This window comes from Jaculus jaculus, chromosome 13 (assembly GCF_020740685.1).
Source record: "Jaculus jaculus isolate mJacJac1 chromosome 13, mJacJac1.mat.Y.cur, whole genome shotgun sequence".
Taxonomy (NCBI): domain Eukaryota; kingdom Metazoa; phylum Chordata; class Mammalia; order Rodentia; family Dipodidae; genus Jaculus; species Jaculus jaculus.
In genome coordinates, this window is record NC_059114.1 from 6235852 (window position 1) to 6253575 (window position 17724).

A 17724-nucleotide genomic window follows, 5' to 3' on the forward strand; every position below is an offset into this window, starting at 1 on the left:
TAATATAAGGGTATGAACATTAAGAGAAGTGCTTACTGGGCAGTTTGATGAGCATAGTATATACATTTAGCCAGACAGCAGCAGACATTACAGCCCTAGGGCTCATGACTACCCCTGTTTTAGGTTTTCAGTATCAGGGATGTGTTCCCTCCCATGGAGCGGGCCTCCAGTCCAGTTAGAGGGCAGTTGGTTTCCACCATGACAGACATGCCACTATTGCACCTGTTGGCTCATTTGAACTGGCTGGCCAAATATAAGGCTTGCAGTGTCCACTGTTGAGTATCTTCACTGGTGATTTCTCTCTCTCCCATTGAACTGCATGTAGAATGGCTTCTTCCAGCTTTCTGTCAGCAGGTCTACATGTAGGAGGTAATCAGCTCAGTTCAGCAGGATTTCTCAGTGGCTTTGCAGCCCAAGTATGTGGAGTCTTCAGCAATAGAGTCTTACCATCTATTCCTGGTGGGGAACCAAGGGCCTTGGCAATGGCCTGTAATGTTTTGGGGGCATCAGGGACCTCTTTGGCCAACAACTCACTGGAAGGTATCCCATCCCTGGCACTGAAAATTTTCTAGTAACAATCTATGGCTCCTGAGTGTTTCATTTTCCAAAAAGTAGGTTTCCATATGATTTATTTATATCCTCCTAGATTTTGCTTAGCCTTCCCCCCACCTTTCCTTTACTCAGTCTCTTCCCCTGACCTCACTTGGACCTTTTCACCCCCATTAATCTATTCTTCTACTTACATATATACAATATCATCCTGTTAAGTATCCCCTCCCTTCTTTTTTTTATTCCTTTTATATCTCTTTTCTAGCTTACTGGCCTTTGCTGCTGAGTTTTCTTCCTACTCACACAGAAGTCCAAACATCTATAACTAGGATACACATATGAGAGAGAACATGTGACAATTGGCTTTCTGGGCCAGGGTTACCTCACTTAGTATAATCCTTTCCAGATCCATCTATTTTCCTGCCAATTTCATAACTTCATTTTTCTTTACCACTGAGTAGAACTTCCTTGATTAAATGTGCCAAATCCTCATTATCCCCTCGTCAGTTGAGGGACATCTAGGCTGGTTCCTTTTCCCAGCTGTTGCGAATTGAGTGGCAATAAACATGGTTGAGCAAGTATCTCTCAGGTAATGAGATGAGTCCTTATGATATATCCAATGGCAGGTGTTAAATTGCGAGACCAGACAGTCACCAATGAATTTCCCAAGTAATCTCACTAATCAGGTGAAATAACCCAGCCCTTCCTTATCTGAGGCTCTGCAGTCTGGACACCATGCCATAAGCAGGCCTTCCCCAGAAAGTGAACTTGAACCTCACAAGTCTTATGAGGAAAGACGTGCAGACAAGTCTGGTGTGGGGATCATGTCTAACTCTTTAGCCGGAAGTGCCTGGGGGGAAGAGGAAAGGCAGGAGGTAGGCTTTAGGGAGGCTTCTAGGTTAACAGACTCAAGACGTGCATCGGCCAGTAACGACCAGGTGGCGTGTGAGTCCGGAACAGATCCTGGTTCAAAGCCAGCAGCTGCATGGAGGCCGCCTCCCAGGGAGCTGTGGGAAGCTGAGCAGTGAGGGGGCGCCCGATCTCCAGGAACCACTTGTTTCCAGGGCAGTGTGGGAGGCAGTAGTAGCTTTCTCCATGTAAGGAAACATCCAGAGTCTTTAGAAATACTAACTGAAGTAGTAAGGCTTCAGTGACATGGGCTCCGAGGTTTGAATGTCGCACGCGATGGAGGCGGGCTCCATACATGCTGATGCAGCATCGAGCCGTGGGCGCTGGGCTCCCCTGTTCTCCACTCCTTTTCAGGGTTTCGAAACTCTCTTTTGTTTGGCTTTTCAAGGTAGGGTCTCTCTCCAGCCCAGACTTACCTGGAATTCACCGTGTCGTCTCAGGCTGGCCTTGAACTCACAATCCTCCTACCTCTGCCTCCCGAGTGCTGAGATTAAAAGTGTGCGCCACCAAGGCCGGCTCAGGTTTGGAAAACCGTATGATGACTTTTAAAAAACAGCAGAGGGGGTGACCAGGCGTGAAGGTGACCCGCGTTGTGGCAGGCCAACGGCACTTCACGGTCACGTGGAAGAGCATTGGTGACAGCTTATTAATTCCTGTGACAGCAGCGTTCACGGCCACACACAGACGCACAGGCCGGAGGACGGTGCTTGCCCCGGGAAGCTGCATTAGATGACTCAGAAAGAGGCTGTCACGCTGACGGCAGAGCTGTGGGCGGAGTCTTAATCAGCTCATTGGCAGACTAGAGTCCCACTAATCTGGCCGGTATGAATAGCTCTACCTACAACCTCTGCACCTACTGGGAAAGGAGGTAATAAGAAGGAGGTCCTAGCCTACATGATGGCTCACACTGGTAACTCCAGCACGGGGAGGCAGAGGCAGGAGGATCTCACAGGTTCAAGACCAGCCAAGGGTTCATAGCAAGACCTTGTCTCAATATGCCAGAAAGGAAGAGAGGGGGAAATGGTCATCAAAGGAAGGAGGAAGCATCGTGAGAAAAGAAACTTCTGGGAACTGTCTATTCACTTCCTGGTGCAAAGACCTTTGCTGAACTTCCTTCGGATGAGGAGTATGTTGGGTCACAGCTGTGATGATTATTTTACTTAAACATTTTATTTATTTGTGTGGGGAGAAAGAGGCAGATGAGAGAGAGACAGAGAGAGAGAGAGAATGGGCATGCCAGGGCCTCCAACTACTGTAAACGAACTCCAGACACATGTGCCACCATGTGCATCTGGGTTACATGAGTACTGAGAAATCGAACCTGGGTCCTTAGGCCACACAGACAAGCACCATAACTGCTGAGCCATGTCTCCAACCCAGCTCTGGTGATTAACCCTAGCAGGAGGAAAGGAAGATTCAGGGCAACCTGTTTAATAAGATTTCCCTGCAAGTTTTTCTTATTAAAATTGCTTTAACCAGTTTCTAGCTTAAAATTGCTTGAACATTAATTTGTCAAAACATGTCACAATAACGAACGTGTTGCCTAGTGTGTTACTAAGCCAGCCCTCACTAAGAAATTTACCAAAAACCAGTATAAAGAAAACCAACGCTTTCATAGAAGTGAAAGAAAATCTGAAAAAATGGTATTATGATATAACACCCAGAATTGTGCAGATGTCTGTAATCCTCCTGGAAGTCTGAAAATTGCAGATCGAAACCCAAGGGCCTGGAGCACTGTTGTAGGTTTTGAGAGCAATGGAGCCTTCCCTGGGTGGGCTAAGCTTAGGGGTTTGAGCCAGGGTGAGGGGTACTCGATGGTCACAAAGGGCAAGTCAAGCAAGGTCATTCATTACAAAAACGTTAGGGGGCTGGAGAGTTGGCTTAGTGGTTAACGCACTTGCCTGCAAAGCCTGAGGACTCATGTTCTACTCTCCAGGTCCCCCATAAACCAGATGCACAGTGATGCAGGTGTGCCAGGTTGCACATGTGCACAAGGGGGCGCACACGTGCAAGTTTGATTGCAGCCGTTGGAGGCCCTGGCATGCCAGTTCTCTTTCTCTCTCTCTCTCTCACTCTCGCATAAAAGGGCAGTCTGCTGGGCTTGCCTCAAAAACAAAAAAAAAACAAAAAAAAAAAAACAAGGTTAGGGTTGGAGAGATGGCTTAATGGTTAAGTTGCTTGCCTGTGAAGCTTAAGGACCCATGTTGGACTCTCCAGATCCCATGCAAGCCAAACACACAAGGTGACGTCAGCACGCAGGTCGCACATGTGCATGATGTGGTACACACACCTGAAGTTCGATCGCAGTGGCTGGAGGCTCTGGTGCGCCAATTCTCTTTCCTCTTGCTCTCTGTCATAAAAAACACCTATAAACTCCTCAAACTGCACGTGGTCCTGTCTGTCATGTGTTCACGTGCAGATGGGTTTGGTTTATGAGTCAATAACTTTCTGCTGTGGAAGAAAGACAGTATTTGACATCTGTTCTCACATGAAATTATAATCCCCACGCATTGTATGCAAGCACACATTCCAAAATGCTTAATGAAATGATCACAAAAATGCTAAAGAAGGGTCTGGAGAGGTGCCTTTGTAGTTAGGGCTCTTGCCTATGAAGTCTAAGGACGCAAGTTTGACTCCCCAGTACCCATGTAAGCCAGATGCACAGGGTGGCTCATTCCTCTGGAGTTCATTTGCAGTGGCTGGGGGCCCTGGCAAGCCCATTCTCTCTCTAAAATAAATAAATAAAATACTGAAGAATAAATTCAAGGGGATGTTTGGGTTGGTCTCAAGCACAGAGGGCTTTCCCTAGGAAAACGCTGACCCTCCAGACTTTGACAGAGGAAGCGATGGCTCATGTGACGGAAGTTCTCTCAGATGCAGTGTCCCTGAATTGAAATCCACAGGGCCAGATGTGTCTAGTGTTTTGATTTCTTCGGATTCTGGTACATAGTGAGATGTCTCGAGGACGGGACTCAAATCAAAACCTGAGATTTATCAGTGTTTTCATGTACTTGTAGTGGGCATGGCCCAGGGTGAATTTTCTATACCGTTCTAGGTCAGTCTGCATTTTGATTGACAGCATGTGGAACTGCCCACTCGTCCGTCCTCACAAAGTTTCAGATTTTAGAATATTTTGAATCTGGGTCTTTAGATTAGGGATATTTGATGTACGGTACAAAAAAAAAAAAATACACTGGGCCGGGTGGTTCCCCCTGGGGCTGAGTGTTCACGTCTTCCCTGGGTAATTTCCATCACCGATGCTCAGTTCTGGCTCTGGTTGGCTCAAGGAGATGGCAGGAGGTCTGGCCTGGGCCACAGTGTCCAGGGAGTTCAGCCTTTGTCTCCAGCCTCATCTGTCAGCCATTGCAAGGGAAGCGTTTGCTGTCAGAGAGTCACACTTTCGCTGCGGACACTGACGTCACGGCGACAATTTAGGCATTTTTGCGTGGGTGCAAAAGTGAGTCCAAAGGTGGAGGGAGGGTGTTTGTTTTCTGACATTTTTTTGTTATCTTATTACTTTTCAAAGTACTTTATTTATTTGAGAGAGGGAGAGAGAAGAGCAGAGAGAGACCACCAGGGCTTCCAGCCACTGCAAGGGAACTCTAGAAATATGTGCTCCCTTGGGCATTTGGCTTCTGTGTGTACTGGGGAATTGAACCTGGGTTCGTAGGCTTTGCAGGCAAATGCTTTAACTGCTAAGCCACCTCTCCAGCCCCCTTATTCCTTTTTATTTTATTTTTTGAGGTAGGGTCTCACTCTAGCTGAGGCTGACCTGGAATTCACTATGTAATCTCAGGGTGGCCTCAAACTCACAGTGATCCTCCTACCTCTGCCTCCCGAGTGTTGGGAATAAAGCTGTGTGCCACCACGCCTGGCCTTATTCCTTTTTTTTAAAAAAAATATTTTTATTTAGTTATTTGCAAGGAGAGGGAGAGAGATAAGGAGAATGGGCATGCCACTGCAAACTAACTCAAGATTCATGCACCACCTTGTGCATCCTTGTCATTAGGCTTTGAAGGCCTTAACAGCCGAGTCATCTCTTGGCCTCCTCCTATTACTTTTTCAAATGGCAGTTGTATTGTCAATTTATTTGCTACAGGCCTGCCTGGCTTGTAAGGCCAGCCATTCATTCCCTGGCTTCTTGATTGATCCTTGACAGGTGTCCCTTTACTTTCAGAGTCCTGTCATAGTGCTCTGGGTGCGGCACCCTAGAACAATGCTGTGGCACTGGCTGTGTATGCCACGTGACTCACTCTACATCAACCCTGTGTCACTGGCTGAGCAGGGCTGGGATGGTCAAGTCCACCACAGGGAAGGCTCAGGGTGTGTCTGAGTGGACGAACACTAAGTGAATGAGCAGGCTTGCTCTCCCTTCCCCCAAAGAGCGTATATATTTAAAAAACTAGGCCTGGTGGTACAGGCGTGTAATCCCAATTCCTCAGGAGGCTGAGGCAGGAGGATCCCAAGTTCAAGGTATGCTTGGGCTCCAGAGAAAATTCAAGGCCCAATCTGGCAGCTTAGAGAGACCCTGTATCAGAAAAAAAGAGAGGAGCTGGGTGTGGTGGCTCACGCCTTTAATCCCAGCACTCTGGAGGCAGCGGTAGGAGGATCACTGTGAATTCGAGGCCACCCTGAGACTACATAGTGAATTCCAGGTCAGCCTGGACTACAGTGAAACCCTACCTTGAAAAACAAATAAATAAAAATAAAAAGAGGTAAAGAAGACTTCATTGGTAGGGTGCTCCCCTAGCACATGCTAGGCCCTGGATTCAGTCCCCAGTCACACACACATAGACATAGTAATAACCTGTGTTCTTCATATCCAATATATTGAGCTCTTTAGAGTCAGTTGTTGTAAGGACTGAATCCTTCAAATGACATGAGATCTGGAAGTCCAGAATCCCTTTGAATGTGCAAACACATTGTTGAGATGATAATGTTACCTTCAGCTGCGAGTTTGTTTAGATTTTTTACGATGGCTTTTCTGAAGCTATGAAAATCCTGTTCTTTGAACCATGCTGGGGAGGCCTATGTGAGGAAGATGCTAGCTGAGGAAAACTCACCACTTACCAGTACTGAATGAAGCAGGCAAGTTGAACCAGCTGAGGTCTGGAATGAAGTGATGCAGATGAAAGCCTAAAGTCTTGGGAAGACATTTTTCTGGAAGGCTCTTTTTTTTTTTTTTTTTTTTTTTTTTTGTTTTTAAATGACTGGGTGCTTGCCTAGGAGGCCTAAGGATCCAGGTCACATAAGCCAGATGCACAATGTGGCACGTGCATCTGGAGTTCGTTTGCAGTGGCTAGAGGCCCTGGCGTGCCCATTCTCACTCTCTCTCTCTCTGTCTCTAATAAATAAATAAAAATAAATAAAAATAGTGACTGGAAGTTCCAGATGGACCTGGGCTGATGCGTGGCCTCTGTAGTGTTGGGTTTCTCTTTTCTCAGGATGAGAGAGGCTCAGAGGAAGGGAGCCTGGTGCTTTGGGGGTTTTGTGGAAAGACTGGTGGTTCTGTTGGTCAGGTTCTGTGGCCTGAGCTATGGTAACAGACACTCAGCATCCAGGCCAAGCCAGACCCATTCCATCAGGATCACCATGGAGGGCGAGAAATTTCCCTGCGCCCCAGGGCTTAGCTAAGATGACAAGCGCAGGGAAGAGGGACTCTGCTCTGCTCCGTTTTAGGCTTGCAGCCTGGCTCCCTGCCCTCACTGGCCTCTGTGGGCCTCTGTCTTGGGTTCATGGGTGCTTCAGCTGGGGCCGTGTCAGAGGGCAGGAGGGGAAGGGACGGGCTGGCGTCCAGGCAGTGCTTTCCTTTCAAGTGATGCGGAAGGGTGCATATTGCTTCTTGTCAGTTCTCCCCATTTTTGGGGACTAGGTCATGTGACACCCCCCCCCCCTTGTAGGAGAGGTTGAGACATAATGTATTATCCTGGTTGTGTTTCCTTATTATACCAGGATGATCTGAGAAATGCAGAGGAAGGGAAGCTCGGGGCCCTGGGCGTTCTGTGGAAAGGCTGGTCCTCTTGGTCAGAGCGTGGTCTAAGCTATGGCAGCGGAGACTCAGCGTCCAGGCCAAGAAAGGCCATGCCCCCTTCCGATACGAGTGGCATTGTAGCTGGAAGTGGAGGGCAGGCTAGGAACACCTTCCTTAGCATTTTATCGGCCCTGGCGTCCAGTGCGTCACAAAACCTGTGCTTCCAAGTCCAGGGGCTGGCTACTCGGGGCCCTGACCACCAGAGGCTGTGGCTCCTGGCCCGCAAGGGCTCCCAGGGACCTTCTTGTGACGAGTAGGCAAAAGGCCATTTGGCCGAAGCCCTTGTTAAGGCCTCAGGCTGCAACACCAGAAGATCATGCACAAGAGAGAAGCTTCTAGAGTAATCCAAGCAGTGTGGGGAGGGGCTGTCACACACCCAGCAGGGGGCGTGGCTTGGGTGTGGCACACCCGTGAGGATAATTGGCACCTATCTTAGCGCAGCTCCTGGGTTCATTCAGGCCCATCACGACCAATACACAGGACCAGTCACAAGCGTCATATTGTGCCGATTAAAGGTTTAAAAAAATTTTTTCTTTCCTGAGTCACTGGGGAGCTGCTCCCCTTCCCAGTGCGAGACTAAGAACGGCTGCAGGGAGAGCAGGGTCCTGGGTCACGCGGAGTCCGCTGCGGTTCGTAATCCCTTCTAAGATCCAGGAGGCAGGCAGGTCGTCTGGTCCGCAGTGGCTGTGACTGCAGCAAGGTGTCCTGAAGCAAGCGCCGTGGTCTTCATCACAGCGATCTCTCGCGCGTGCCGCTACCGCGTCTTAGGACGGGTCCGAGAGCGGGTCAAGCAGCCGGGCTGACGGACCGCCGTGCGGCTGGGGGCCCAAGACCGGGCTTGCTTAGCTAAGGGTTCTCCTCTGCTCGAGGCTGGTCAGGCATAAGGGGCGGGGTCTGTTCCCCTCCATTCCCAAACTGCTTCTGACAGTTCTGTTCACTCACAGAAAATAAAACCAACTTGGAGTGCTTGTGGAAAGGACAACACAGTGTCAGCTTTGAGTGCTTGCCAGGGAGAGAGAGAGAGCTGTGTCCTTCACCCCCGCCACAGCCGGCCGGTTTCCATCACTGATGGTTGGGTGTGGGGTGTGTGTGTGTGTGTAGGGGGGCTGTGCACAAGTATTATAGCTTCCATTAGTCAAAGCGGAGTTTCTTTTCTTTTTTTAAAATTTTTTTAATTTATTTAATTGAGAGCGACAGGCACAGAGAGAAAGACAGATAGAGGGAGAGAGAGAGAGAATGGGCGCGCCAGGGCTTCCAGCCTCTGCAAACGAACTCCAGACGCGTGCGCCCCCTTGTGCATCTGGCTAACGTGGGACCTGGGGAACCGAGCCTCGAACCGGGGTCCTTAGGCTTCACAGGCAAGCGCTTAACCGCTAAGCCATCTCTCTAGCCCAAAGCGGAGTTTCTTAATGTTAATTGCCAATTTTCCATCCAGATAGGGCTCATCAGATCTCTTCCGCATGGGAGGTGATGGTGCTCACACGCATCCTGGGAGGTCGTGGGCCAGAGGCTCAGGGGAGGCCTGTGGCCTTGAGCTTCTGTTGATCACATGCTTGTCCCCAGCACCGTCCCGGTCTAGAGCCGCTTGAGACTGTAAACACGGCTGTCGGTTACTTTTCTCATTTTTCCGGGTCCCTTTAGCATGATCACTGTCGAGATGCAGAAAAGTGGTTTTAAGTATTTTATTGATTGATTGATTGGAGAGGGGTGGGGAGCAGGTAGAGAGAGAATGGGTGCACCAGGGCCTCTGTCCTCTGCAACACGAACTCCAGATGCATGCTCCGCCTCGTGCATCTGGCTTTACGTGTGTGTACTGGGGAATTGAACCTGGACCCTTAGGCTTCGCAGGCAAGCGCCTTCACCGCTAAGCTATCTTTCTAGCCCAGAACGGTGAGTGTTGACAAGGCATGGTCCAGTGAGTGACATCCGTTGAAACCCCGGGGCATCGTAACACATTAGGAATGTAGCCTGTGGGGCCCGGGGCGGTGGCTCAGCAGTTAAAGGTGCTTGCTTGCAAAGCCCGTCAGCTTGGGTTCAATTCCCCCGGCACTCATTTAAGGCAGGATACGAAAGTGGTACATCTGTGTGGTGTTCTATCGTAGTGGCAAGAGACCCTGGCACATCCATGTACATGCACACAAGCCAATTAAGAGAGGGGGAAATAAAAAGAGTGATGCAAGCGTGAGGACCTGAGTTTGGAGTCCTGGCGCCTGTGTCAAATGTGCTTGTCAGTGCTGGGGAAGCAGCTGTTGCTGCCTGTACCTCAGGGTGGCTTGTTGTCACAGTCACCTTGTTGTTGCTGGAGCAAAACACCCGACCAGAAACAGCCTGTGGGAGAAGAAGCGTTTTTGTTTTTTTTGGTTTTTCAAGGTAGGGTCTCACTCTTGCTCAGGCTGTCCTGGAATTCACTATGGAGTCTCAGAATGGCCTTGAACTCCTGGCGATCCTCCCACCTCTGCCTCCCAAGTGCTGGGATTAAAGGCGTGCGCCACCACACCTGGCGGGAAGAAGTTTTATTTCAGGCTCACAGTTTCTAGGGGAAACTTCATCGTGACCCAGAAAGCATGGCAGAAGCCCATCTTGCCACAGCAGCAGGGAGCTAGCAGCAAGAGTGAGTTATCTATGGCAAAGGGAAGCTTGGCTAGATCACGCCCAAAACCCACCCCCAGCAACACACCTCCTCCAGCAAGGCCCCTCTCCTGTATCTCTAGCAGCTGGGGACGAAGGAGGAGCCTTCATCACAAACACATATGGCATTTCACATTCAAACTACCGTGCTTGTTGTGGTGGTTTGATTCAGGTGTCCCCCATTAGACTTAGGCGTTCTGAATACTTAGGTCCCCAGCTGGTGGCAATTTCGGAATTGAAGTCTCCTGGAGGCGGTGTATTGTTGGGGGGCGGGCTTATGGGTGTTATAGCATTTCCCCTTGCCAGTGTTTGGCACACTCCTGTTGCTATTGTTCACTTGATATTGGCCAGGAGGTGATGTCCACCTTCTGCTTACGCCATCATTTCCCCCCGCCACTATGGAACTTCCCCTTGAGTCTATAAGCCAAGATAAACTCTTTCCTCCCATAAGCTGCTCTAGGTCGGGTGATTTTTGCCAGCAACACGAAGTGGATCGGAACACTTGTCTAGCTGACCCGTGAGCTTCAGATTCAACGACAGTTCCTGTTTCCATAAACAGCAGGGAGAGATGGAGTAGTGTTATTACCTGTTATTAATCTCTAGCCTCCACACATACACATATACCCACATGAACGTGCATACTGGTGTACTCAGCTCCTTGTTGCTGGAACAAACATCCAACCAGACGCAGCTTATGGGAGGAAGGGTTCATTTCAGGCTTACCAGTGCAGGGGAACACCATCAGTGGTAGAAGAAGCTGGCTCCCTTTCATAGACCCAAGCGGAGAGAGACACCACTGTCAAACACCAAAACAGCAAGCAAATGCCAACACCAGGTGTTGGAGAGATGGCTTAGTGGTTAAGGCGTTTGCCTGTAAAACCAAAGGATCCCAGTTCAATTCTCCAGGACCCATGTAAGGCAGATGCCCATGTGTCTGGAGTTCCTTTGCAGTGACTGGAGGTCTTGGCATGCCCATTCTCCCCCCCTTTCTCTCCTTCTCTCTCTCAAATAAATAAATAAAAAATATTAAAAAAAAACACCAACACCAGCAAACATGGACCACCAGAGCTCAAGCTGCTCTCTCCATACCTTTGGGCTGAAATCAAGATCCACCCCCAGTACACCTTAGGGTTGGACCCCAGGATCCATCCTCCCCCACAGTGACACCTCCTCCAGCCTAGACGGCTGGAGAGCCAAGTGACAAGCTTAATTTTAATAAAATGCCTGAGTCTATAGCACATTATCATATTCAAACTACCATGCGTGCATACATGCATGCATACCACATCCACATGCAAAAAAAAGAGTATTGAATCTAAAACTGTGAAGGGAAAATGGTGGAGCATCACCCCCTTCCCCAGTTGCCCCATATCTGTGTACCTTATGTATAGATTCTTGGGAATAGATTCAGAGGTCATGGTTCACCTTATCTCCCTTCCAAGTACTGACCAGGCCTGACCCTGCTTAGCTTCCAAGACCAGATGAGATCGGGTACGTTCAGGGTAGTATGGCTGTGGACAGATTTGCCTTCTACGAGTTTCTGTATTCTGTGGATGGGAGGGACTTCAAGATCCACAGTAGACCCCTAGCAAATCTGAGATGACATGAATTTCATGGAATTTACCCAGAAAAGTGACCTTTTTCCATCCATCCCCTGTGGACTTTCTTTTCATGGTGATGCAGTGGTGGTGATGTAGGGGGTTTGGTACCAGAATGACAGCCGCTGTCCCTCAGTGGTTCATGGTGTGCCGGGCGACACGGAGACGTCTGCACGCAGCTCTTTGGGAGGAGCCATGGCACGTGGCACACGGTGGATGGAGGCCAGCGGCTCAGCCCAGGAGTCAGAGGCAGCCTCCTGGCACTGGGGACTCTGCAGCTGGCTCTGGGAGGAGGAGGAAGCAGAGGAGGAGGAGGGAGAGGAGGAGAAGGAGGGAGAGGAGGAGGGTGTTGTTCTCAAGTTAAGAAAGAAGGCAGTCGAGGGGGTGGTATTTGCACAACGATGGTGTTGTGAAAGCGCATGCTTCTTTCGTGGGAAGTGAACGAGTGTGCCACCCCGCGAGCAAGGCGGCTGGGAGGTGTGGTCGTGGCTCAGGGAGGTCACACTCGGGGCGAAAGGGGAGGCCCCGGGTTTCCTCGTGGCAGTAGAATCCACACTGGTTAAAGCAGTCCTTAGACACACTTGGTTTGGGACCCCAGAATAGAACGAGTCCGAGCTGTGGAGGTCTGTAAACACTTCATTCCCTCTGTCAGGGAGAAGCTGCAACCCAGCCTGGCCTCTCTCCCCTTGGCCAGCTGCACTGGTAATGGGAACATCTTTAAAATTATGATAGAATATTTACTCTACTGGCCATCCCTGTGCTCAGCCGGGGACAGAAGACATGGCGGGTAGCCTTGGTGTATGTCTATGGAGCTGATGCTAAATAATTAAAAAAAGAATCCCCCGGCCTTCAGGCAGAGCGTGTGGTATACTTCTGGCTGACGCTGGCAAGGAGGCCCTCAAAGGAAGTGATCTTGGAGGCTGGGGGCTGGGCTTGATCTGGGAGAACATTCTGTGGAGGCAATTTTCAAATTTGAGGGCCATAACCTGAACGTGACGTCGCCTTCCCTGGCCGTCTCCGTTAGCAGTACACAGCCCCACCTCAGACGCTGATGGCTTTCTAATCTCCCCCACTTCTGACCCACTCAGGGGTTCCCCAGACTGTCCTCTCAGGCTTGATGTTTCTCTAGAATGACTCATAGAACTCCGGTAAGGGCTCTTGGGTATGGTTAGCTTTACTATGGAAAACAGCTCAGGAAGAACAAGATGGCAGGAGGGCATAGGGCCAGGCCTGGGGGGTGGGCACAGACGTTCTATACCCTTTTCCTAGTGCCCAGTGTTCCTCAACCCTAAAACTCCCCAAAGCCCTGAGGAACTCTTATTGAGGTGGGCGTGCATCTGGCTTACATGGGATCTGGAGAGTTGAACATAGGTCCTTAGATTTCGCAGGCAAGTGCCTTAACCGCTAAGCCATCTTTCCAGCCCCAAAGTGCTTGCTTGCCAAGCCTATTGACCTGAGTTCAATTCCCTTATACCCCTGTAAGCCAGATGCACAAAGCGGTACATGTGTCTGGAATTTGTTTGTGGTGAGTGGAAGCCCTGGCATGCCTATAAACTCTCTCTGCCTCTGTATCTCTCTGCTTGAAAATAAATAAATAAAATACTAAAAAAGAAGACATTAATACTTAAAAGTAATAGGGTTCATCCATATAAAACCTAGCTGAAAGAAAGCTGTGGTGATCTGATTAATGAAATAATGAGCAGGTGGTGAGAAAGGAGCACACATCATCATGAGGATCTTTTTGCCAGAGCGCCTCTGTCCCAGATGGTCACAGGCTTCCCAGAGAAGCAGACACAACACATAGACAGAGCTGGAAAGAGAAGTTAATTCACAGTCAGAGCATGAGATTTCTGCCCTCCCCCCTCATGTCTTATGGAAAAAATAGACAGAAATCCCAGTAAGCACTTAGCAAGTCTAAGTTCATAATTAATAATTTTTATTTATTTATTTATTTGCAAGCAAAGATACCCCCCCCCACACACACACACAGAGAGAGAGAGAGAGAGAGAGAGGAGAATGGGCACGCCAGGGCCTCCAGCTGTTGCAAATGAACTCTAGACGCATGCACCACCTTGTGCATCTGCCTTACGTGGGCACTGGGGAATCGAACCTGGGACCTTAGGCTTTGCAGTCAAGTGCCTTAACAGCTGAGCCATCTATCCAGCCCTAAGGGACATAATTAATCATGTGGGCCCAGTGACTATGTCCAGTCCGATCCATCCAACTATAGAACACACATCTGCGCACACGCACAAAGAACCGAGTGTCATGGATCCCGCTCCACGCAGGACAGCCAGTAGTAGGACATCTTAGAAGAATGCAGTCACTCAAGGCGTGCTCTCTGGCCACCAGAGGCTTGAACTAAAATCAATAGCAGGCAGGTAACTGTGAATCTCCAGGTACTTGGAAATGCAGCTGTAGAGTAAGCCATACATTACAGGTCACAGGACCAGCCTCCCAGGAAATTAGAAAGGAAATGCAATGGGATCTATGGGAATCTGTGAGATGCAGTTAAGCTGGTGCCTCGAGGTGCTGAGATAATGGTATATGGTTGGGCTAGAGGTATCTACGTTCATCGATTAACTTCTTACGTTGGGAAAGGGATGGGCAAGACAACGCGATATTTGAAGCTGGCCTCTTGTGGATCAATACAACAGGACAGCGAAGGTGGACCTGTTCATGTTTTGTGTTGCTTCCGCAAGGTACTGAGAGGAGTCAGTGACGAAAGGATATTGTCTTTTCCATGAGTGGTGCTGACTACGTAAAGACTGTAACGAAAAGAAAAACTTTGATTCTTGCCTTACATACTACATGCACAAATTAACCTGAAGTGGATATTACACTGGAATGTAAAAGCTAATTTAAAACTTCTAAAGGAAAATATAGCTGGAAATCTTCATGACCTTGGGTTATGAAAGACTTTTCAGCATAGATTGACATTCAAAGAAATAATCAAGAGCAGCCGGGCATGTTGGCGCACACCTTTAATCCCAGTGCTCCTGAGGCAGAGGTAGGAGAATGGTTATGAGTTCGAGGCCAGCCTGGGAGTACAGAGTGAGCTCCAGGTCCGTCTGGGCTAGAGCAAGAACCTACCTCAAAAAAACAAAAACAAAAACAAAAATGTAAATAATCAAGAAGTTGGAACTCATCAGCTAAACAGCTCCATAAAAAATGGAGAATTAAAAGACTAACCCAGGAAAATTAATTAATTTCACATACATGTGACATAGCACTTATTTCCAAGCTATAAGAAGGAACCTTTCAGTTAAATAATCAGCCAAGCAATTCAACAGACAGGCAGAAGATTTGACTATGTATCTCACACAAGGAGATGTTCAGATTTCAGCAGTAATCTACAGAGAAGCATGATGCCGCTGTTCACTAGGGAAATGCAAACTGAAATCAAACTGATGTGAGCTACTACCACATACCTAGTATGGTGGCTAAAAATATAAAAAAATACGACTGATACCCCAAAAGTGTTGGCAGGGACTTGGATCAACTAGTAGGATTACATATCGCCAATGACAGGACCAGCTTGGAATGTGTAGTTCCCCAGGTTTCCATGAAGTTAAATATCATGTCTGTATGCATGCACCACCATGTGCATCTGTCTTACACGGGGCCTGGAGAATCGAACCTGGGTCCTTAGGTTTCACAGGCAAGCGGCTTAATGGCTAAGCCATCTCTCCAGCCCTTGGGTGGAGGGGCGTTTTACATTCAAGACATAACAAGCCACTTTTCTCTTTCAGCATCCGAAGTGTGATGCAGAAGTACTTAAAGGAAAGAAATGAAATAACCTTCGACAAGATTTTCAACCAGAAAATCGGTGAGTTCTGTGTGTCCTTTATAATAGGGTGGGAGTGAAGGGGCCTCACGTGATTAGCAAGTTGCTTGACAATTACACGTCTTCCTTATGTGGCTTCTTGTGAATAAGCTATTGGAAAGTAGAGTCGTTTGAGCTTTACGTCCATTTGGGGTTTTGCCTAAGTCAGAGTGTTAACAAGAGAGGTTCAGGGCTGGAGAAATGGCTTCTTAGTGGTTCAAGTGCTTGCTGGCAAAGCCAAAGGACCAAGATTCAATTCCCCAGGACCCATGTAAGCCAGACTCACAAGGCGGCACATGTGTCCGGAGTTCTTTTGCAGCACCTGGAGGCTCTGGCGTGTTCATTCTCTCTCAAATAAATGAATAAAAATTATATATATGTATGTATTTGTTTTTTTGAGGTAGGGTCTCACTCTAGCACAGGCTGACCTAGAATTCACTTCCTAGTCTCAGGGTGTGGCTTCGAACTCACTGTGATCCACCTACCTCTGCCTCCCGAGTGCTGGGATCAAAGGCGTGTGTCGCCACACCTGGCAAAAGTAAAATATTTTGACATGAGAGGTTCATCCCTCAGTGAGTCAAGGCAGCTGCACACAGCTAGAGGGGGGTGTGCTCAGTCCTCCCAGCAGGGGAAGAGCGTGCTGGGGAGGCTTCCCAAAGCGGCGTCTCCTGCACATAGGAAGGAACGGGAGGGCGCGTCTCAGGAGACTTCCGCTTAGCACGGCGCAGGCGGGCACACCCCTGGGTATGCTCAGTTCCACACCATGCATCTTCACGTGCATGTGGCAGGTTCGAAGACAGTGAGCAAGAATTCCTCAGCATGAAGAATTTGATACCATGATGAGATTTTAATGAACTAGGTTTTCTCTACGGTGCCTACAAGAGCCACTGGGCAGTGTGTGTGTGTGTGTGTGTGTGTGTTTGTGTGGTTGGGGGGGTGGTCAAACCATTTCCTCTTTCTGGTTTATCTGTCCATAGTGTGAGATAAACGGATTACATCAGGATTCCCTAGCATCTCTCTAGGAGTGTGTATGTGTGTGTGTGTGTGTGTGTGTGTGTGTGTGTGTTGTGTTTCTTTTTCTTTGCACTTTGCCTGCCTCTCAAGGTCACTCAGATGGCTCACTGTGCAGCCATATGCCTCAGCTTTAAAAGAACTTTGTTGTTGGAGAAAATTACTATATTACATAACTCAGATATTCAAGTTCCCTGGAATTCTATTTGTGTCCATACATATCCATGGGTTCAGCATCTGTGATTTCTACCAACCGTCTATTAAAAATACCACAAAGGAAAAAAAAAAAAAAGAGTGTGTCACACTAAACACGTGCAGATGCTTGCACGGCGAGTGTCTAAACTACCTAGTGTGGGCATGGTGTCCACAGCACTTACGTTGTATCAGCGAGTCTCTAACCTGTACACTGGAACCATGGTGATTCTCTACGCTATACAGTGTTACTGTGGTGTGAGACCGTGTGTGTGTGTGTGTGGGGGGGGTTCTATGCAAACACGACACCATTTTTCTGGGTGAAAGGGTGACTATAGTTCTGTTGTTACAGCTCCCCCAAACCGGGCATCCTTCCAGCTCCTGGGACACCCTCTCCTTTACAGATGAGAAAACGCAGACCCAGGGAGGGTTTGTGACTTGCTGTCACTCCTGTGGTCCCCACTGGTCGAGAGTGGGCTCAGGGAGATACAGAAGCAGGTGGACCAGTGGCCTGTCTGATCCAAGGTCATGGCATGGAGAGCGTGTGGCCCTTGGCCACTTGGAGACGTGTCATCCCAACTCCTTAGGACGTGGCGGGAACGGGGTAAAAGGGCTTGGTTTCCATTTCTCTGGTTGTCTGGCTGGTTTCCGTCTTCAGACTTGCCTTTGCTTGTGAGGTTGACTAAAACTCCAGGAGGTCAGGGGAGGCCGCGAGTCCCCGTCTGCCGCAGGGAAGAGGAAGAGGGTTATTGCGTGTTTGCGCGTTAGTTAAGCATTCCAAATTCGTCGACGAGAGCATGATCGACATACATTCTGGGCAGCATGAAGTCCACCCTCGTTTGGTTCAGAGTCGTGCGGCTGTCCCCGCAGTCCAACCTCAGAAGGTTCTCGTCGGAAGGCCGGTCCCCGCTGGGTGCCCTCCCTCCCCTAACCGCAGCTCTGGCCGCCGCCGATCCCCTCTGTGCCTCTGTTGGACTCTC

General features: G+C 49.0%; 1 protein-coding gene across 3 annotated transcripts in view; it reads left to right on the forward strand.

Annotated features, from left to right (window-relative positions):
• Grk3 (G protein-coupled receptor kinase 3) overlaps positions 1-17724 on the forward strand; it is a 133423-nt gene that overhangs the window by 16714 nt on the left and 98985 nt on the right. For all 3 annotated transcript variants that reach the window (XM_045132678.1, XM_045132679.1, XM_045132680.1), the window contains exon 2: positions 15468-15544. In XM_045132678.1, the coding sequence (XP_044988613.1) occupies positions 15468-15544 (77 nt within the window). The remainder of the gene's footprint in view (positions 1-15467; positions 15545-17724) is intronic.